Source organism: Lentinus tigrinus (assembly GCF_003813185.1).
Source record: "Lentinus tigrinus ALCF2SS1-7 unplaced genomic scaffold L226scaffold_49, whole genome shotgun sequence".
NCBI lineage: Eukaryota > Fungi > Basidiomycota > Agaricomycetes > Polyporales > Polyporaceae > Lentinus > Lentinus tigrinus.
In genome coordinates this window covers 88,311-108,520 of record NW_027137958.1, presented here as the reverse complement: position 1 = coordinate 108,520, position 20,210 = coordinate 88,311, and the positions used below count along the sequence as shown (strand labels likewise).

At 54.0% G+C, this 20,210-nt stretch overlaps 8 protein-coding genes across 8 annotated transcripts; 4 read left to right on the top strand and 4 right to left on the bottom strand.

Annotated features, from left to right (window-relative positions):
- Positions 1-284: 284 nt before the first annotated feature.
- Positions 285-2,800, top strand: L226DRAFT_563461 (uncharacterized protein; the record flags this gene model as incomplete). Its single annotated transcript, XM_067683564.1, has 14 exons — positions 285-417; positions 481-666; positions 721-898; positions 963-985; positions 1,048-1,129; positions 1,191-1,203; positions 1,258-1,502; positions 1,574-1,763; positions 1,829-1,874; positions 1,928-1,972; positions 2,030-2,082; positions 2,132-2,349; positions 2,414-2,679; positions 2,739-2,800. Coding segments are annotated over exons 1-14 (1,680 nt in total), but the record flags the coding sequence as incomplete, so codon positions are not given.
- Positions 2,801-3,854: 1,054 nt separating this feature from the next.
- L226DRAFT_575732 (uncharacterized protein) lies at positions 3,855-6,657 on the bottom strand (the record flags this gene model as incomplete). Its single annotated transcript, XM_067685243.1, has 3 exons — positions 3,855-4,478; positions 4,533-6,476; positions 6,529-6,657. The coding sequence occupies 3 exons, from the start codon at positions 6,655-6,657 to the stop codon at positions 3,855-3,857; spliced, it is 2,697 nt and encodes an 898-aa protein (XP_067529838.1).
- A 1,383-nt stretch (positions 6,658-8,040) lies between these two features.
- L226DRAFT_279130 (uncharacterized protein) lies at positions 8,041-8,608 on the top strand. The gene is made up of 4 exons (XM_067673555.1): positions 8,041-8,099; positions 8,150-8,380; positions 8,467-8,475; positions 8,572-8,608. Coding segments are annotated over exons 1-4 (255 nt in total). The 5' UTR covers positions 8,041-8,085; the 3' UTR covers positions 8,573-8,608.
- A 942-nt stretch (positions 8,609-9,550) lies between these two features.
- On the top strand, positions 9,551-11,625 carry L226DRAFT_616947 (uncharacterized protein). Its single transcript, XM_067686968.1, has 5 exons — positions 9,551-9,581; positions 9,630-9,863; positions 9,915-10,935; positions 10,989-11,315; positions 11,364-11,625. The coding sequence occupies exons 1-5, from the start codon at positions 9,562-9,564 to the stop codon at positions 11,370-11,372; spliced, it is 1,611 nt and encodes a 536-aa protein (XP_067529836.1). The 5' UTR covers positions 9,551-9,561; the 3' UTR covers positions 11,373-11,625.
- L226DRAFT_279113 (uncharacterized protein) lies at positions 11,418-12,388 on the bottom strand. The gene is made up of 3 exons (XM_067673554.1): positions 12,299-12,388; positions 11,798-12,035; positions 11,418-11,744 (listed from the first exon to the last, which is right to left on the bottom strand). The coding sequence occupies exons 1-3, from the start codon at positions 12,352-12,354 to the stop codon at positions 11,505-11,507; spliced, it is 534 nt and encodes a 177-aa protein (XP_067529835.1). The 5' UTR covers positions 12,355-12,388; the 3' UTR covers positions 11,418-11,504.
- A 288-nt stretch (positions 12,389-12,676) lies between these two features.
- L226DRAFT_472004 (uncharacterized protein) lies at positions 12,677-14,681 on the bottom strand (the record flags this gene model as incomplete). The annotated part of the gene is made up of 4 exons (XM_067676428.1): positions 12,677-13,114; positions 13,175-13,226; positions 13,279-13,309; positions 14,363-14,681. The coding sequence occupies 4 exons, from the start codon at positions 14,679-14,681 to the stop codon at positions 12,677-12,679; spliced, it is 840 nt and encodes a 279-aa protein (XP_067529834.1).
- Positions 14,682-15,211: 530 nt separating this feature from the next.
- Positions 15,212-15,723, bottom strand: L226DRAFT_539941 (uncharacterized protein; the record flags this gene model as incomplete). The annotated part of the gene is made up of 3 exons (XM_067681769.1): positions 15,212-15,330; positions 15,385-15,580; positions 15,635-15,723. 2 exons carry the CDS (start codon positions 15,718-15,720, stop codon positions 15,487-15,489), a joined length of 180 nt encoding a protein of 59 aa, XP_067529833.1. The 3' UTR covers positions 15,212-15,330; positions 15,385-15,486.
- A 1,919-nt stretch (positions 15,724-17,642) lies between these two features.
- Positions 17,643-19,839, top strand: L226DRAFT_597046 (oxidoreductase). Its single transcript, XM_067685649.1, has 7 exons — positions 17,643-18,111; positions 18,163-18,294; positions 18,347-18,580; positions 18,933-19,056; positions 19,129-19,314; positions 19,370-19,494; positions 19,553-19,839. The coding sequence occupies exons 1-7, from the start codon at positions 18,004-18,006 to the stop codon at positions 19,658-19,660; spliced, it is 1,017 nt and encodes a 338-aa protein (XP_067529832.1). The 5' UTR covers positions 17,643-18,003; the 3' UTR covers positions 19,661-19,839.
- Positions 19,840-20,210: the final 371 nt, after the last annotated feature.

Sequence of the window (20,210 nt, the reverse complement as noted above, 5' to 3'; positions counted from 1 at the left end):
AAAGTCCGGTGAGGAATGGGGCGTGCACGTGGGACATCCTTCGCAACGCGCCCTATACGATGCTTCTGGAAAATAATCGTGCGTAGGTGAGTAGAGCTGCTGGCAAGTGCGAGATAATATGTTGTGCTCATGGTTGTGATGGTGGTGGTACATATTATACTACCCATCTACTTTAACTTAGGCCAGTGGGAACTGACAGACGCCACTGGGCCCGGGCCGAGGTCCGAGGACAACTCTTTATGGTCTGCCTCGGTGCCTGCCAGTGGGGGAAACTCAGACGAGGACAACATCATCACCCGCTCTTCCCCTTGCTTCTTCCTACGTCCGTCCATCAACTTTGCCATGACTTCTCAGGACAAAGGCTTTGTCGTCTTCAGTCTCGGAGGTGTAGATGATGACGTGCCGTCCATCGTCCGGGTATGGTAATTTTCAGCATCTGGAATGAAAACGTCTTGTTGACTCGGGTCTCAATTGAGGCAGCGCGGTGTTGATGCTGTGCACCGAAACATGGTTTATCATCCCTCGTATAGCGATGACACTTCTCATCGTGGGATCTACATTGATCCGGGCGATGAACCTTTGGAGACACGCATTCGCCTGGTGGGCTTCACCGACTCCCCCGAGGAGCGCACGTTACGCGTTAACAATGAGTCGAACATGTCGTATGTGCGTTTCACATGCCTTGTTTTCCATATCTCCATCCTCACGTCTTCCCTACAGACCACGATTGTGGAGGAGACCTCTCCTGGCACATTTTCCGAGTTACCACTTGATGAGGGCTTCGTGAGAAGGGGCGGTGTCCATGAGGAACCTCATCCTGCTGTTGGTATAGCGCTGTCGATTGAGGAGTCTCGGCAAACGATCATGGCCGTTTCTACTGGCCAAGCTGCCCTCAGCAGTGAGTAATATCACATGAGTCTATGCTATCCGAAGTACCAGTGAGGGACGCTGCCTTGCAACAGGATTATACTACACTCTAACACTTGTAAGTGTGATATATTGACTCGTCCTCCATACGACTCATCGTACTTTCTACGTATCTGATAGTCTATGAGCCGTGAGTCAGACACGCTACCGACCCCTCCCTCCAAGCAGAGAAAGGTCCCCTTTTGCTTGCGTGTTGATACAGGTTTGTATTTGATACTTACATCGGTCCGTTCATAGTGACTGACATAAATATCGATTTGCAGGATGTAACAATAGGTGCGTCCTCCCCGAATGATATACCTCTCCAATGCCTGACCTTACAATTCACAGCTGGGTGTTTGATAGAAAGGTGTGCGAGCTCCGAGGTACTCCCAACGAGCCTGATGCAGTCAGCACCCTCCCCACGATCAAAGTTGCGCCCGGCTGTTGGCCTTCTGGCCGCCCGGCTCTCTGGAAGCACAGCGCGCAGATTTTGGCGACGCGACTCCCAGTGGAAAGAGACGGAGATGTGGTGTGGACGTGTACGGCTGAACGCCCCTACCCTATTGTACGCTACGGGGAAAACAGCGTTGTCGGTGAGTGAGTCTAGGACTACGGCCTTCGTATTCGTTCAGGCAACAGTATTAATCTGGCTGGCATTGATTAGTCCTCGGACTGATGCAGCATCCAGGAAGAGAGGTTCTTGTACAAGACTGCACAAGCTTCAACGTCGAGCACAACATCGCTTGGGAGCGTGAGCTCAAGTTTCCTTTACGCCTAGGTGTGGTTTATGCCGCCTCGCCTAATATCCTCCGGGATCTCCGGAAGCATGGGTTCGCCGGCCTGGGCAGATCAATGTGCAGCTTATCGATCGTTGCAAGGGGGGCTATACGACTGACCAGTGACTGCCGCCGACTTCTAGGACTCAGATCACTTTCGGTGACAGCGACAGCTTTTCCTCCTCCAAGGTGGGCTACTACGTGCATGCGTCATTGAGCGCTAATCCGAATATGTGATCGAGACTTTTGCTTGGGCTGTAGCAGACTATGTCGCCCCTCCGAAAAACGTAAGTTCCAATGTCCAGAGACACTAGATGAATTCTTGCTCACTGTTCATTTCGTAGGGGGAAGACGGATATGTGCTATTCTTCCTCTTGCGTCGATTATACATGAAGTAGTAGGTAACTTGTCGCCGTGCTCGGAGGTCGCCTCATCGATTGTCCTAGCCCCAGTTATCTTGCTTTCAACGCTTGGCCCTGTGTAGCTGAGGTGCCGACCTGGATGGGCCCGATCAACGTTACCTTGGAACATCCAACCAAGTGGGCCGTGGAGCTCGCCGAGTTGGTAGTTGATATCAAGGTGTATCCCAGAACTCCAAACGCTCAAGATGCCCACAAGGTCTTGAAATTCGATAAAGGTGCAAACCACGCAGTTCTGGACTCTGGTGAGTACCAACGATTCCGACCCGCAGTACTGGATCTTCTCTGACATGGCCACCTTTTGCTCAGGTTGCTCCGTTTCCTACTTATGCATGCCGCTATCACTGGAACTCATAGAACTATTCCCCGATGACGGGGAGAGAGCTAATCCTGGCGTGTATAAGGTCCCAGACTACGTGGACCTTCATGCTTCCACTGTTCGATTCGTCTTTACTACTGATCGCGGCCCTGTGCCCTTCGAAATCGGTTTCCACCCCTTCATATGCAACGCCAAGCGCGAAGGGCTCGTCTGGACCGAATCTCCTGGCAGTCGTTATGGCATGGTATTGGGTCTTGTACGTGTCGCTATCTGTCTTGACGTGCGGAATTGCTGCTGACATTATCGCGTCTCCAGAACTTCTTTCAAAGCGCATACGTCGCCCTACATCACCCGTCTCCCGGGACTGGCAAGGAGCCATATGTCATGCTTGCTCGTCAGAACGAGGAGGATTGCGATAGATACGTCTTGCAGCCAATGCGTCAGACCTGAATCATAGTGTTCGCATCATGTGTCCTTACTTTGTATCTTGTTAGCTGGTTCTTCGCACGAGTTTTGTATGACTCGAAGCAGTCAGGTCTTCTCCCACCGTTATCATGGAGGAACCGGTACCAACAGTCAGTCTGGACCCGGCCCAGTGGGGACTTGATATGCCCTCCTAGGAGGTTAGAAGTAAGTGAGAAGGTGCAGCCCTAATTTACCCGCAGCAATTTCGCCCACATCTACTCACTCTCAAGACCTTCGCGTCGCTTGTACAACTTGACGCAACGCGAATCACACCACTGGCAGCCCGAAGCTAGAAGACGATAACCCAAACAGAAAAAGCAATCGATTCGAGCGTGTCATGATCATAACAGAGGTCGTGAGCGTGAGGAGAGCAGCGCGAGTAGTAGTAGTAGATGTGAATACGACAGGAGATCGGATGGCCAAAGGGGGGGGGGGGGGCAGGAAACATACAGGGACAAGGAGGTGCAGGTAAAGTAAGGTAAAGGTATCGCAAGGGGGGTCGAACGCGGAGGAAGAGGTATGCCCTGCCCAGGCACAATGGATGAGCGGATGAGGGGAGTCGGAGGGGTAGGTATCGCGGGGTAGCACGGGGGTATCGCAGAGGTGTGGGTGAGGGTTAAGAGGAGTAACACGGAATAGAGGAGAGCAGGAGAGGCAGGGGAGGAGGGGAGGAGCAGGAGGATGTGTAAGCAGAGGGCACAGAACCGTGGAAGATGAAGCGGATAAGTTGACATGAAACAAGATGTAGCGTAGATGTAAGCACGAGCACACGAGCCGGCCAACGAACTGGCACTGCCGACCTACGTCGGCCGCCGGCCTCTAGCCTCTAGAAGCACATGAGCAGAACGACAGACGACAGACATTGGACAGTCCACACAGCAGAGTACAACACGCAACGAGACGAGAGCAGGCAGGAAAGACGAACGAGCAATAGTAGAAGCAGAGCACTCACGAACACGCGCTCAGCTACCAGATCGTGTCTTCACGAACCGGTCGCTCGCCCCATGCTCGCTCGTTGCCGCTTCTCCATGGCAGCCTCGGGAGGTGCACGACCGCGCCCGTGATCGGGTCCGTCTGTGTCGTCGTCACGCTGAGATCTGTCAAGCTCTCGTCCGCCGTCCCTCTCGTGGCCGTGGACGTCACCGTCCCGCTGACCGCGACAGGACTCGGCATGGGGATGGGACTCGGAGCACTCGAATGGTAGGCAGGAGCGGCGGGATGAACGACATCGTCCCCATGTCCATGCACAGGCGGGGGAGGAGAGGCCGCTCCTCTTGGAAACGCGCCGAAGACAGCAGAGAGCGGCGGAGACGCGATCTCTCCAGCCTCCGCACGATGCCGGCCTGGCCGGTGGTCATCGAACGAGACGGAGTTAGAGTGGGCAAGGGACGCGCCGCTGCTCATCGTAATTCCGCGCGAGTGACTGGAAGCGGTTGGCCGTGAGGAGCTCGAGCCACTTCCTGTGTGTCGCGATGAGGCCGGGGCGGAGCCAGAGGGACTACGAGATGAATGCGGGCTCAGATGCGAGCGAGTCGAGTGCAAGGATCCGCGCTCTGACTGTAGAACATCTTGTGGCTGAACAACCATAGGCTGCAACTGCTGGTCAATACGATATACGGCGGGCACCTGAAGAGACACACATACCACACCAAAAGTCGTCCGTCTACCATCTGTTGGCCTTAATCCACCAGCCAGGCTACGCCAGCCACCTTGAGCTGCAGGTGGCGCCTCCTCGAGCACGTCAATGGTGATGCCCGACGTACCATCCGTGGGGGTCCCGCTGCTAGCATGAGAATTGCGCCACGCCACAGGGTTCGGCAGCTGATCCATACTCAAACCCAAGCCCGGGGGCATGGCACGGGAGCCCGACGCCTGGCTGAATGGTGATGCAGGCCGAGGTGCAGGCATGTCCAACACGTCGATGTCCGAGTATTGGAGGCCCGTGCGTGACTGCGGAGCGGTAGCAGTCTCGTACGTGGGAGGACGGTCCGTAATTTCCTCGCCGTAGCTGCTTTCCGTGGAGATCGAAGCGGAAGACTGGCGCACCTCGTGCGACAAGGGTGATGGCTGGGCCAAATGCGCTTGCGGGACTGGGGGAACCGGGGGGATGGGCGACGAGCCAGAACCACCCGTCGAACGTGTGCCCATCGAGCTTCCCGGTCTGGAGTTGGCATCGTAGAATACCGTGTTGCCACTTGCCGCACTTTGCGCGCTGACGGTAGAGATGGGACGCTCGTCCGTCAAGCCAAAGCCAAGACCGGAATCATGCCTGAGACGCCTGCCAAAGCTGTCCGTGGTCGGAGTCGGGTCGTGTGCGGATACACGGGCGAAGGAGCCGGGGCGCGAATGGGAAGCGGGACGTGAGCGTGATGACCCGTTGCGGGAATGGCGCGGGGGCGTGCGAGTGTACGAGTCTGATGCAGCTGCTTCCTCGTCGCTGTGGGCTACTGGCTGCGAACCGGCCGGTGCGCCGATGAACGACATGCGCTTGAACCAGCTCATCCGTCCCAAGTTGGCGAGGCGGTCGAGTCCGAGCACGTTCGGGGTAGCAACGCTGGTGCTAGGGCCAGGGTTCGCGAGGGGCTGGATCTGTCCGACCTTGACCCGCCGTGCGATGAGCAGCTCTGCGCCCTCCGGCTCGTGAACGTCCGTGTCGCCTGATTTCTCGGACATGATCGACCGCGCATTGTCCGTCACCTTCGACTTCTCTGATCCGAGCGACGCACGGCGCCCGCCCATCTCGAGACTATCCAAAGGCGGCGGGGGCAGAAGAGGGGAGCTCTGGTCATCTGACGGACGCCGTTCTACCATCCGGATGCTGGGGTACGGAGGCGCATCTCCCATCTCCTCATCCAGGCGCATCTGAACGTCACGGGGGATGATGTGTCCGCCAGGCTTGGGTGCCGAATGATGTGTGGAGACGGTGCTACGAGCAATAGCAGGAAGGCTTACGAGCGTGTCCGTGTCCGTGCGGGTCTGTCCCATCTCTGTTCCGCTGTGCACGCTCCGCCGTGTCAGGAAAGGGTCCTCCTCCTCACCGCTGCCGCGGGGAGAGCCTTCGCCCGGGGGATGGGCATCATCGGGATCAACCAGCTCCCAGCCTGTCCATATAGGGACCGTACTGTTGCGGAACGACATGAGTGTCGTCGAACGGTTCCAGAAGCTGGACGACGGGTCCTGGGGGTCATCAGGGCCATCAGGGCCATGGGGGCCTTTAGAAGCCTGGCGGCGACGGTTGGAGCGAATGAGGAAGATGATAGCAATCAACACGAGGAGGAGCAGGGAACCGAGCACACTGCCCAGGATGGCGCCAAGTGTCGCAGGAGAGATACCATGAGATGCCTGCGAGGCGACTGTAGGGATAGCAGCAGTAGAGGACGAAGAGCTCGAGGACGAGGTCGCTGACGAAGTGGAGGACAACGTAATTGAAGCAGACGTGGCAGACGTCGTGGGGACAATCGTGGGAGCGGAGGTGATTGCAGAGCTTACAGAGGTAGATGTGGGTGTCGCAGAGGTTGGGGTAGAAGTAGTGGATGGAGGAGGGGTCAGACCGCCATAGGTCCACACACCATCTGTACCCAGCGGTATCTTTGGAGAACATGAGCAGACATACGCGCACAGAAGATAGCACAAGACTCACACTTGGGCCATAGTACGTCAGTGGCAAACGGAGGATGTCCGAGGACGTCGACAGGCTACCGTCTGGGAGGGTGACGACGGTGGTCGAGAGAGTGAGCCATGAGGGCAGCACCTGGGTGGGCTGCGACATGATCGCCGTCGCAAATGAACGAGAGACAGGCGGGTGTTGTCCAGAAGGGGTGGGTAGAGAACGTGGGGTTAGCGTGAATCTATCGCGAGCAATGGTCAACTTCTTGCGGCGATCATACGGCCAAAAATTCTCACAGTTCGTTATGGATATTTTCTGTTTGTGAGGGAGGAGCTTGCGCTGGTGTCGGAGAGTATGGAAGGGAGGGAAGGCGGGGAGAGGGGAGAGGAGAGGAGAATGGAGGTGGTAGCGCGAGCTCGACGGTCGAGGGCGCGAAGACGCCGAGTTCAAAGACGATTGAACCCACGTGGCTTCCGCCTTGTGCGCAGACGCTCCCGACGCGGTCACGTTTCGCGTAAAACGTGAGGATAGGTGCAAGGGTTTCCTTGTGCTTACTTGGAGGACATTCTAGTACTGATTCGGAATGCGCATGGATCTTGAAGTATCTAGTGGAAGGATCAACACCGTTAACGTTTTTAAACGCTTCTTCCAAGCATTCTGCACGACCCTTTACTCGCTGATACTAAGTACAGGTAAGTATCGTATACGATCTAATGTGTTCGCTTGTGTTGAACAGATCCATTGTGCCTGGGCAGGGCATACCTCTTCCTCCGCGTTCGACACCCCTGCGATACCTCTACTTTACCTTTACCTGCACCTCCTTGTCCCTGTATGTTCCCTGCCCCCCTTGCCCATCCGATCTCCTGTCGTATTCACATCTACTACTCGCGCTGCTCTTCTCACGCTCACGACCTGCGTTATGATCATGACATGCTCGAATCGATTGCTGTTTCTGTTTGGGTCATCGTCGTCTTCTAGGTTCGGGCTGCGAGTGGTGTGAATCGCGTTGCGTCAAGTTATACGAGCGACGCGAAGGTCTTTAGAACAAATGTGGGCGGAATTGCTGCGGGTAAGTCAAGGCTGCACTTTCTCACTTATTTCTAACCTCGTAGGAGGGCATATAGGCCAATGCCATTGTTGCCGCAGTCACCGCGGTGTACTTCGGATGATGTTAGCATATCACCGCGTCCCGACCACTTCCCAGGTGAGAAGGCGTTCCGGTACGTACTTTGCTTTGGTTCAGTCTTGTAACGCGGGTCGAGGGTCAATCGCCCACAAGTTCCAGGCCCATTTTAGCAAAAAATACGCTCGCTGCATAGAAAACCCCTACAAGTACACTCTCAGACAAGGAATCCAATCTAGACTATGTACCCGAGTCGAACACAAAATGTCATATGAACAGCTTGAGTTTTAGGAGATTCAAAAATTTGGTCGGGGATCAGACTTTTGCAAATCCCATCAATCGGACGTCAATCGGACCGTGAACAAACGTGGAAATCTCGTCAGGCCAATACATCATCAACTCTACCCCACGCTTGATTGAAAGACGGCACAAGGCAGACTAATTTGGAGTCAGACCGCCGACTGGCCATGTCTAGTTGCTCGTACGTGATCTCCTTGTACTCTTAAGCACCATGAGCTCATGGTTCACTAGTATCCCTACCTTGAACGACGACTCCCTTCTCCGTCTTTTCGAACAGCTGAAGTCCACCCGCCGTCGCGCTGATACTCGCACAGCCATATGTCTGTCTTGCACATGCAGCAGGTTGCGCGACCTGTCGATGCCAGTTCTCTTTGGTCAATGCCGGCAATTTCTGGGAGAATCTCAAGAACCTTTCTCCAAGGATTCGTCAGTGGTACCATGTACACTGTGGCCTCATATTCGGTACGTTCAAATAGTTCTATTTTGTTGCTTTCACTGAATTAACAACACTCGAACTTCATCGATACCGCTCACACGGGGATATGGAGATCCCGATGGTACGTAACTACGTTCTACATAGCTCAATATGCTGCAACAAGTAGCTTGACATCGCCCGACCCTTGGCGTCACTTTCCAAACTGCGTATTCTCAAGATTCACCTGGAATTCCCAGGAGCGCCTACTCCCTGGTACGAACGTTCAGCCTGAACGTTGGAGACCGTGTATATCAGGGGGAAGGATGCTGAAATAGGGTAAGAATAGTGATTGCGGTGCGCAACAATAGTGCTTGCCATCGTTGCACAGGTGAACGCAGACGGGCGGGGCAGGGCAAATGCGTGGGGACTATGTTGTGGACTTTCACCTGCGCTGTAGAGAGCAGCGAGGGCGCTGCTGAACGTACAGTCGTGGTGTGTGTAACGCATCCATCGATCCGGCGGACGCCGCCATCGCGAAAGGTCCACACCGATGGAACACCGCCGCACACAATCGGCAAGAGCAGCGAGGGAGAGTGGGACGACGCTGGGTGCGGACAGTATGGGAAGAGCCGCGACCGGGGATAGGGTACACGTACGTGGTGTCTTATGTCTACGATGCGAATTCTTGTCAAGCAGAATGAAACTGTGTGAGAGGGATCGTGTCCTTCGAAGAGGTGTACCGAGGCCCTCCAGTCAGAGAAATTGGCATCCGAACTACTGAACGGCCGCAAAATGGGTCGCCGACCAGGAAACCACTGTGTTGATGCAGCAATGATGCAGCACCGATGTTAGCCCAATATGAGTTAGACTAAGATAACAAGAGGACGTACATGGAGGCGGAACTGAGGATTTGCACCCGTGGAAACTGGGCCGCATCAATGTCATACAGCGCGTCGTGCCGCCGGTACCCTCTTGTCGGACGGAGTAGATGTGGATGGCTTTGCAGATAGCAAGAGTACAGAGAACTTTGAAATCCATAAGAGAGGAGACTATACATCAGTGCCGGACCGACCTCAGGAACGCATTACGGTCGTTGTCGAAGAACTAAGTAGCTGATCACAAACCACTGCTAATACAGTAAGGCGTCTGAGTCACATGGGGTATCGATGCCATAAGCAATTGGGCGTCTTCAGTCTCTACTCAGTATTCGCCGCGATTGTAGCCCAACATGACCGACAGTACTCCTTCGTGAGTATTCTCCGTTGATGCCATGCAGCCCAAACTGATGATATGCAGAGTTCTCGTATTGAACGACTACATCCTTCTCCAAATACTTGAGGAACTCAAAAGCATAGACGTTACCAGATCTGGAGCCGCTGGACGCTTTTCGTGCACATGCCGCCGATTGCGTACATTGGCCATGCCCGTACTTTTCAGCCGCTGCAGGCAGACTGTCGGCATTGAGAGGGTGAAGAGGGCACCACCCCGTGACTCGTACCTAGTACCGAGTACCGTTTGGCCGTACATCAGGCAAGTCTTCGTAACTATCTGCTGTTGATTGTACTGACGTCGCATATGTAGGACCATCAACCTCTCATGTTGCTGCGTCGACGGCTATGTCACAGCTGAAGATTGGGCGCACTATGAGCCACAAGAATCTGATGTGGTTTGTGGTCCTCTAGCAAGCCCGGATCTGCTTCACGCCCTACGCAACATGCCCCAATTGTCCACTATCGTCGTCAAGCCCTGCGAGTTTCACGTTTACGGACACGGACTCGCCTGGAGCACGCTATGCCACTTATTCTCTCTCTCTCAAGTATCACAGCTACTTCTAGTCGGTGTTCACATGTGCCCCAAACCTCCGGACGTCGCCACCCTTCAGTTGCATGCAACCGCGACTCTCTCTTGCCTCGAATACTTTCTTTACAACATACGGGAGCAATATGCTCTACCATCTGACGCTGAAGCACTCGATCGTGTGCTTCGGTCTCTCCATCTTTCCCTCGAGACGTTGTCGCTTCCTGCCGAACCTACGCCTATGCGTACGATACCGCTCCTAGATTGGCCCCGCCTACGGGTTCTCAAGCTGCGGGGTCTCCGTTGGTCATCTCCAAATCTTCCAGTAGTCACTCTCTTCGCTGGCATGACAAATTTGCGTGTCCTTGTTCTTGAGTTGATGGATCGAGAAGGCGCGAGCGGGACGGCGCTGTGGCCACAGGGATACCCCGCAATATACCCATGGCCTCACCTCGAAGAACTCCGTGTTTCGCATCCGGATCCAGATGACGAACTCTATGCACACCTACCGCGCGCCTTGCACACCCTCATGTTACAGACTTGGCCGCACCAGTGTATTCGACGATGGCAAGAAGTCAATTACGAACCCAAGGATCTTAGGCCGTGTCGCCCCCCTGCGTCGCCATCGGTCTTATTGCGCATCCTGCAACGCTGTCTGTCTCCTCATCTACGGGTGCTTGGGGTCGAGTATTGTGCAGACCATGGCGAAGCTTCTCTCCTCTCGTGCATAGCGGAGAACTTTGCTCTTCTCACGACTCTCGAACTCCATCGATACCTCCGAAACGGTGATACAGACGTTCCAGTGGTAAGCCTGTGTATTTGTCTTGTGTGTGCAGTTCCAGTGACAACCCCCGCCAGCTCGACATCGCGCGTTCTCTGGCGCCGCTCTCCGTCCTCCGTACTTTGAAGGTACACCTAGATTTCCCAGAGATGCCTGGGCCTATGCTCGATCGAGGAGACACCCGTTTCTGGTGCCTGGAGAACCCAGAGAACTTCGAGCGGAGACTGCGAGAGACCGCAACAACGTTTGCGCAGACGCTCACGCAGTCCCTACGGGAAGTGTGGTACTTCCAGTACAACGACTTCCGGCTGCTATGGTGCATATATGGTGTTGTTCGTTTTCAAGTCAACGGAGCAGCCCGGGCAGAAGCGGTTCCGCTGACCAACACCGTATACGAGACTGGGGTGAGTTTTTGCTGACCCGGGCCGGACTTGGTACTGATTCGTCTCTAGTGGATATGAACATCTGAGCGAGTTTATCCCGAGACGTTTCGTAGGGTGCTTGAGATTATGGCAACTGGCCTATTTACCGCAAAATGTTCTCCGTAGATAGAGAGTAAGTAGCAGGGTATAGGAACTACACCGTAGTCTAGGTTACCATCTTGATTCCTGGTGCAGTGCACCGTACGAGCGCATATGATATGTAGTGACAAAGTTCACATCAATACGAGTCAGATGAGCGACGTGTATTGGGATACGGAGAATATAGTTGGTGTACATGGTAGATTCGTACTTATGACACCGGCGGCGGCGACACATCGGGACCAGGGAACATCCTGTGTCCGTTCTGATACTGTCCTTGTTCAGAGACACATGCGTGGTCTGGAAGAAGTTCTGCCTTTACGTAAGAATGGCGACTAACCTGGAAGTGCTAGGGAAACACTCACAAGTCCAAGGATATAGAGTCCTCTTGTGCTCGCAGGGGCTGCATGCAGGAGTCCCTCACTGCACGTGGGAGAGGAGGAAACTATAGTTGAATAGGCATTTGCCGGTGCACGAGCAAGAAGAAAGTCCTGAATGGGACAAGGGACTTCGACAGGCCGCCCATCGTCTCCTGCGAATTTCATGATCACCACAGTATTGCCGTCATATGCGATGTTGTTGAACAGTTGCCTTTCTTCAGCCCTATATGGAGGTATAAGAACCTGAAAGGAAGATGGTGCGACGCCGCCAAATCCAAAGATTGAAATTGAACCTTGACTCCGTGCGCGAGTCGTACTCTCTTCGTTGGCTAAAACCAATCTCCAAGCCAACAAGTCCATGCCGGGCAGAGTAATCATTTCCGTGGACGTTCAGAATACGAATGGCGCCTTCGTCGTTTTGATACAACTGGTGCGTCTTATGCTCGGGCTACTATCATGAGACTCGAGTGTCGTCTAAGTGCTTACCGCTCTTCGCTACGTACGGCAGATTGCAAGGCCAGACAACTCTGGAGATCGCGCATCGTAACCTCATGACGCTCCGCTAACCGATAATCCAGAGCTCTGCTGATCATGCTCTTCGGCTGCCAAGAAGGACGGGGATGCCGAGTCGGTATCTGCCGCAATTGGTCATGCATGATGCATGAACAGCTGCCAGTGCCAGAGAGAGACTGTGGTAATGTATGTGAGTTACGGACGGTTCAGTGTCATTGTACTAGACCGGGCTCGATCGCTCCGCAGAAGTCCGCTTCTAAGATCCGATCCCTTCATTGGCATGGCCTTCTGCATGTGTACATATAGTTCAATACAATTCCTTTCGACCTCAGACAAGAAATCCAACCAAGACTACTCCGAGTCGAAAACCAGCGCCCGGACCTCAATAGACTGCCTATGCGGCGCATCCTTCGGGCTCCCCGCATCCGTAAAGGCCGTATGCGGAGTCAACCGCGCCCTATCCTCCTCCGAATCATAGCACTTGATCAAGACAACCTCATCCGGGGTCTGGCTGCCAAGGTAGTACCACTGCAGCTTCGGGTTGTAGCGCACCCCCAGCGTCGCTCCGGTACGCTTGGGGTACACGAGCTCGACCGTGACGAGGTCCTTCGCGTCGAGTGAGCGCCAGTCGGCCACTGCGAGCGGCTTGTGGGCGACGGGGTTCTGGATGGGGCGCCACGCGTTGATGAGGCGGACGCGGGACTTGAGGAGACGGTCGGCCTCTGCGGGGAGATGATACTTCACCCGCGCGACGCTGGCATGGTACGTCTGGTCGATGTGCACGCGTTCCTGTACATCCGAGTAATGAGATCATAGTGAAGTGGAAAGGATGTACTGTGTGATACGTACAGCAGGACCGCGGTTCTTTGGGTCACTTTGATCTTCCGCATCTGCCTTCCGTCTGTTGCTACCAGTCAGCACCGCTATCCAGCAGTCGATACATGAATGCGCACCGGATAGTGTGGTCCATCAGGAAAAACCTCCCTTACTAACCGGCTCTAATTGGTCATAATTATGGGTTTTAGAAGGGATTATCGAATTATACTAATACACGAGGTCCCTTTATAATGAGAGCCGTTATACGGGCATTAGTGTGCGATTAGACAGAACCAACGGAGCCGTTATTCACATTGGTTTTCGTGGCAAGAGGAGTTGTTAGAGGAGAGAAAATGCACTATATTGTCGTCTATCAAATGGTACATCGAGCAAGATACATGAGGCATCCTAACTACGCTACGGTAACCCTCCCAGCGTGTAGTGTGGCATGGCACTCGTCAACGACTACATCGCTGCCGCTGTGTCATCCTGTGATATGTATGAACACCATGCCGTCGAACATATTATACGAGCAGAGAGTACTCACATTCAAGAGGGTTCCCCTATGATAGAGCGTAGAGACGAGCGAGCATGACACTGACGCTTGCAGCATATCTGGCGGGTATGGAAGTGAGGAGTACTTACTAGATCTACCGGCGAAAGAACCACATTTCGTCGTCCAATCCTAGACATGGAGCCTGAGGCCTGAGACTTGAGTTCCGACAAGCTACGCAGAGATCCTCCAAGTCAACAGAGAGCAAAGAGCTGGCGGAAAGCAGAACACAGCTGACAGCGAGCCCAGAAGCCTACAGAACCCAGCTGAGAGTCAGATAACAGGCCTCAAGAAGAGCTCGCAGTCATAGCGGAAGAGGAACAGAGGTGGCCGCAGAACGTGTGGAAGAAATTTGGTAGGCGCTTCCTATCCGGGCGCCCTCCACCAATTTAGGGCAGGTCGGAATCTCCATCCCGATGACTTGGGCTTATGGTACAGGACCTCCCAATATACGACCCACACCTCGTACGCGACTTCCTGTGGAAATTCCAGACTACATATTACATGTCTGGGTAATCTCTCATCGTGGTAACATTTCCCTGCCTCACAAACAGGAAAAGTCGACACGCCGGTCACTTAGTTGGCATTAGTAGTATTATCTCGGCTTGCGTACTAATTTATCACTCATTAGGATGGGAGGGTTTTCCTGATGTCAAAGATGAAGACACGCTTCGCGCCGGTGGCCTCCTTCAGCAGAGCCTCGACCTCAGCGTAGTACTTGGTCTTGATAGTCTCCTCGTCGACGAATTCCTTCTCGGAGCTGGGCCAGTGCACGAACTGGAAGCCCTGCTTGTCGAGCGTGAATTCGTCCTCGCGGCCGCGCACGTCATGTATGACCGCAGGATGCGGGTCCTTGCCGACATTGGAGATCCTCTTCCCGTCCGGTCCGGGCGTGGTATACTCGCGTGCAGGCCCCTCGCCGACGAGTTCGAAGTAGTTCAGCGTGGTGGGAACGTCGCGAGGTGGAAGTACTGATGTAGCAGCCATTGTAGGTGTAGGTATGCGATGTAGGTGTCGTGGTCTGGCGGACAACTCGAAATGCAGCATCCTTTATTCGCTCCTTCCTACCTATTATACGGTGGTTAGCGCCCGAGTCAGCATGAGCCATCTCGAAGACGAGTGACGCAATTGCCATTGGCGCACCTTTCTTCTGGTATCCCCGAAGGATTTCGGATTTAGCTAATAATCAGATGAGTAATCATGGGAATAGGACTTCGAGTGGGACTCGCATAAACGCAAGACTTGCAGGTTGTTGCCGTATTCGGGGCTCTCTGCCGCGACCGAGGCCGCTGTGCTAAACAGTCATGAGACACCATACTGTACAAGCCACCAGTCACTAAAAATGCACGTCCCGGGAACGATGCTTACGGATTCCACGTCGATGCAATGGGACCGCAGCAATTGCGAAGTACATTGTCAGCAGACAGCACTTATATAGTCCGGATTATCGGAGCGCACGCTGAAGCACGGCATAAGTATCTGACTGATCGTCAATATATGTAGAAAGCCAGAGGTACCACTGATGTATTCCATCCGTCCTTGCAGTTGTATGACAAGGCCGCATCATGATGCACAAGCCTGAGGCGGACGAGTACGAACCCTCAAGACCTCAGGAGTGACCAGGTCGAGGGCCACTCTATCAGAAGCAGTGTGTCAGCTAAGTACCATATGGAGATCATTATATCCCTACGGGTCATATAGCGGAGGTGTCTCGAATGGAACGATCAATTGCTGGTGATTGGTCCTTACCCATGGCCCAAGAGAAACCGAGGATCAAGTCCGTCGACCACCTTCAGCACTTCGAGTATAATAGGGATAACTTCATAGGGACCTTGAAGAGCTTGATCGCACTTGATCGTCGTCGTTGCTTGGCATAGAGCTGTAGACTGCCAGAAAAGTATCAGAGATCAATCGGGAAGCTATTGGCTTGTGATCCTAACACGAGCAAATAACCCACTATGACGAAGCCCGAAGCCGCGGCCCGTTCTCGCCAGGGACCGTAGAATTCAACCTCAGCGATTGTCATACTTTAAGAGTGAGGTCATTTAGTAACAGGGCTTAAACTAGAATAGGACCAGTCATACCTGCGATCTTACGACTCATAGTCGGTACACATCCGGAAAGTTTCACGCACCATCATGTCTCAACAAAGTGTGTGTCGGTCAGGGAGGCTCCGCAAGTACAAATAGGCGTAGTGAGAGTCAAGACCGGGAAGGCTGCATGACGCAGATTGAAATGAGCTCGTGGCTAGAGCAGAGACGCGGTATGCAACGCACAGAAGGCTAATAACACCATAGGCACGGTTGTCCAGAGCATGATTGAAGCCCGACACTTTGTACCTGAGTCTTACAATGACCTGACGACGACGTGGACATATCATGTTACTCACCGTGCGTTATCATTCCCAGCGGTTATCCGCAGAAATTGGAAGGACTTGGAAGGTTAAACCGTTACCCCGAGGCCCGAGAGACCGTAGATCGGAGCCAGTGCAAGCCTCAAGGTTCTGCATCTGGCATAAGAATGGCAGAGACCTGCGTCAGAGACGTAATCATCGGGGCAGACTCGAAACACACTCACGCACGGTGACACGGAGGATGGTGCACTTCACTCGCATGCAGATTGTTGTACTTAGAAGGTTGAATCGAGGAGCGCGTCGGTATTGAATCCGCCTCAGCCGTCAAATTCTTTTCGGTTATTGACCAGCTAGCAGGTGCACGATGTTAAGATCCGTGGGCGAGCAGTGATGATAGCAGCGGCTACTTCACTTAGTATGCATCATGCACAAGTGGTCATCACCAGAATCGACGTGAGTGCTTGAAATGGAAGCTTGATGAAACGTTCCGAACCAATCTCACACTGACGATGTCACACTTCTGCATACTACTCAGCCTGTTGTGCTGCTGGTCGAGCTCGAGAAGATGACAGAGGACGCTTGTGTCGGAGATGATGCTGCGGAAGGAGCGAACAGGTAAGGTCAGCTGGGGCGGGGAGGGAAGACATTAGCGATGAGAGGGCGTACTCGTTATTGTCCGCGACATCTCCTGTGGGAGCAGAGAAGCCAACGCCGGGCTCGGCGGGAGTGAGACATTATAGATGGTGAAGCAGTCTGTTCATTGATCCCCTAGAAACAACCGAATCAACACTGTCGTCGGAGCTACTAGTAGACTTTGGAGGGTGACTCACAAGCTTTGTATCTTGACGTTGGGGTAATGCTCACGAAATCAGGTGATCTTCATCTTGGTATCGATGTTCATGTAGCGGAAGTTCACCTCTTCCATGCGCGAGGGGCTCATCGTGCACGAGACTCAGAGAGCAGGCTCCAAGCTGGAGCTTCTCGACAGTCCTTCCTGTCCATCATCAAGATGGGCATGAAAGAGTAGAGATATTGTACATGTGGAGCATGTGGAAGAAACCGCGGAACTTGTCTGACAACAAAGACCGCCATGAGCTTGTGTCCCGTTGGTGATCATACCATGAGCCGCTCACCGATGATGCTACCAAATACCAACCCGGTAGAACGGGGCCTTAATTGACGCGGATCCAGACGGCAAGGCCGTCGCCGTAGGCGATTGTTGTCGCCATGCATCTAGCACACTGGCAGGGCTCCATCAGCGAACATCCGAGTATCGAGGGCAATTGAATCACGCAAGTACCTCAAGCATACTAGCACAAAATATGACGGATGGTGTTAGTGGGACGCGTGGGGCAACTCAGAGGTCGACGCTCGCAAGCTAGTTGCGATAGGGGTGCCTGCACGGTGGCGCACTGGACGCATGATCGTCAACGACTCGAGGTCGATGAACAGTACACGTGGTAACGAGCCTGAGCTGGAGGCTCCGAGTCGTAGGGCTATCGAACATGTCTCCATGGTTGCCCTGCATCTAATGGGCGATGTGACAGACCTGAAGATGAAGAACAAAGCGCGTACCTCTTATGTACTCCGAAGCCAGCGCCGGCGCGCGCTCGAGGGACCCCCTCGCTGGTTGGCGCTTTGGGATAGAACTGTGATGTGTCGAGTCGGTACAAGAGATCGAGTGCCTACAAAGGCGCGTTGTACATAGCAAGCAGACGTCGGTGTACTAACGCTCGCGAAGCAGCAGCAGCAAGCAAGCAAATTCTGCCAGCGCCCGTCACCCGTGCTCGAACTGCCACCTGCCAAGTCAGGCCAAGACGTGGTGATTCGCGAGAAGACTGCCCTGCACGTCCGCGCGCACGAAAATCTATCTAGATACCAGCGGCGATGCGTCTCACAACTCTCAAGACCACCACATTCACCGTAACGCCGAACTAGCAGCTACTCCTGGGCCTCATGCCGAGCATTTGGACTTCTCTCGCTTCGTTGGCTCTGATTCCTGCTCTTTTCCTCGTCGCCACACGAATATTAAGTTTCAAAACGCGGTGGGATCCTTGCCTCAAGGTCAGCCGTATATTCCCTTCTGTCTTTGCTCTGCCAACAAGGAGATGTCAGCATTGCTTCGTGACCGGTGGGTCATCCGGTGCTGGCCTCGCCCTCGCGACGCTTCTCGCACAGAACGGCGCGCACGTCTCCATCGTCGCGCGGGACAAGGCAAAATTGCAGAAGGCTTTGGAGGTGCTTGAGGTGAGTGTTCAGGTCTGTCCTTACTCCCGCTGGCGTACGAGCGTTCCCGTAGACAGTCCGCCACAACCCCCAGCAAATCTTCCGAGCATACTCCTTTGCGGTCAACACCGAACAGGGCTCTGTCGCCGCCATCGGGGCGGCGAGCGAACCTTTTGACGGACACTGTCCCGATGCATACTTCCTGTGCGCGGGAGCGTCCAGACCGGGCTTCTTTGTCGAGCAGACTGAAGAGTCGCTGAAGGCCGGCATGGAGTCGACATACTACGCGCAGGCGTTTTCCGCTCTAGTGAGTACCTTATTTTGCTATCGTTTTCAGAATGTGCAAGGTCTCCATCATATTGTACCTGAATGACGCGCCTACGCTACCGAGGACGTGGTGGCGGTCATCCTTCAGGAAGCTCCGGCATTTTGCGCGCATGGTTGGTGTGTGTTTCGAACATCCTCTGTATCTGACCACTATGGCTGCTTGGATTGCGTTGTGGGCACCGACGCGCATGTTCTTCAGAGGTTATGCTGTGGTGCTGGGCACGCACGGTACTCTACAGTGCAGCCTCTGTCGTGAATGCTATATACCTGAGGCCTTGTACAACTCGAAATAAACACGTCACTGCTTCGTATAGCTCATAACATCTTCTCAGGCTGCGACGAAAGCCATGGTCCAGCAAGGTGTCAAGGGCAAGGTCGTCTTCTGCTCGTCGATTCTGGGCTACTTCTCTATGGTTGGTTACTCCACGTACTCTCCCGGCAAATTCGCACTTCGAGGTGCGTGTTCCATGTTCTATCACTGTTTTGTCTCTCTCTCTCTCTTGTTCACCGGTATATGGCACATTACAGGTCTCGCAGAAACTCTGCAATCCGAGTTCATGCTGTACGGCATTGACGTGCACATCGCGTTCCCAGGAACGATATACAGCCCGGGGTACGAGGAGGAGAACAGGTGCAAACCGAAGATAACGCTTAAAATCGAGGAGACCGATGACGGTGCGCAGCCTGAGGTTGTCGCGAAGGTTATCCTAGACGGTACGTCCCCGTACGGAGCATCTCGCGCCAGTGACTGATATCGCGGCCATCGCAGGCGTGCGGAGCGGTAAGTTCCATATCAGCGTAGACTTCATCGGGCACGTCTTCCGGACATCCACAGCTGGTTCGTCTGAGCGGAACAGCTATCTATTGGATTGGGTCCATGCGGTCGTTGGCTATGTATGTATCGACTTCTCGTCTACAGTTACTCTGACATCTGCTAAAGAATCGATGGCAGATCGGGCTTCCCACCTGGCGGAAGATGTGGGTCGACAACTTGGTGGTCAAGCATCGTGACGAGCATGAGGGATACCTGCGCGAGAGAGGTCTGTGCTCAGTGGAATGATTGCGGCCATTCTCGCTACTTCCCCACCTCGCTCTCCCATGTACTTCGTGGAGAGGCGTAATCAGTCATGAACAGCGACTGGGATTGCCCGAGTGCAATGTCCCCTTCAGCGTGGCGGGGCACTTCCATCCAAGTGCGGGTATGACTGTAAGCCTTCCAAGATTATTCATCGGAGTGGGCCATGTGTTCCGATTGCATAGGGTCTCCCGCGACGCTCTGTTCAGCTTTCCTGCCTCACCACTATCCTCTCAAATTCTCTGCTTTTCTAAACCATAGATCCAACGACAGACACCGTGCATGCATGCCCACGTCCTTGCTGCTAGCCTCATACGGGTAGGAACTCATCACGTAGCATGTACCTATTGAATGCTAATCATAACCTGCCGCAGCTTGTTCAACGCGTTGGCACGTATTCGTTCACTAGCTTCCGCATCTCTTCTCACATACAGCGTCCCCGATCAACTCGAGCTAAAAATCATGAAACTCCGAAGGGCCAAGCAACGTCACAGTTGAACAAATGGACCATACACATCACAGCGTACAGGTCGAA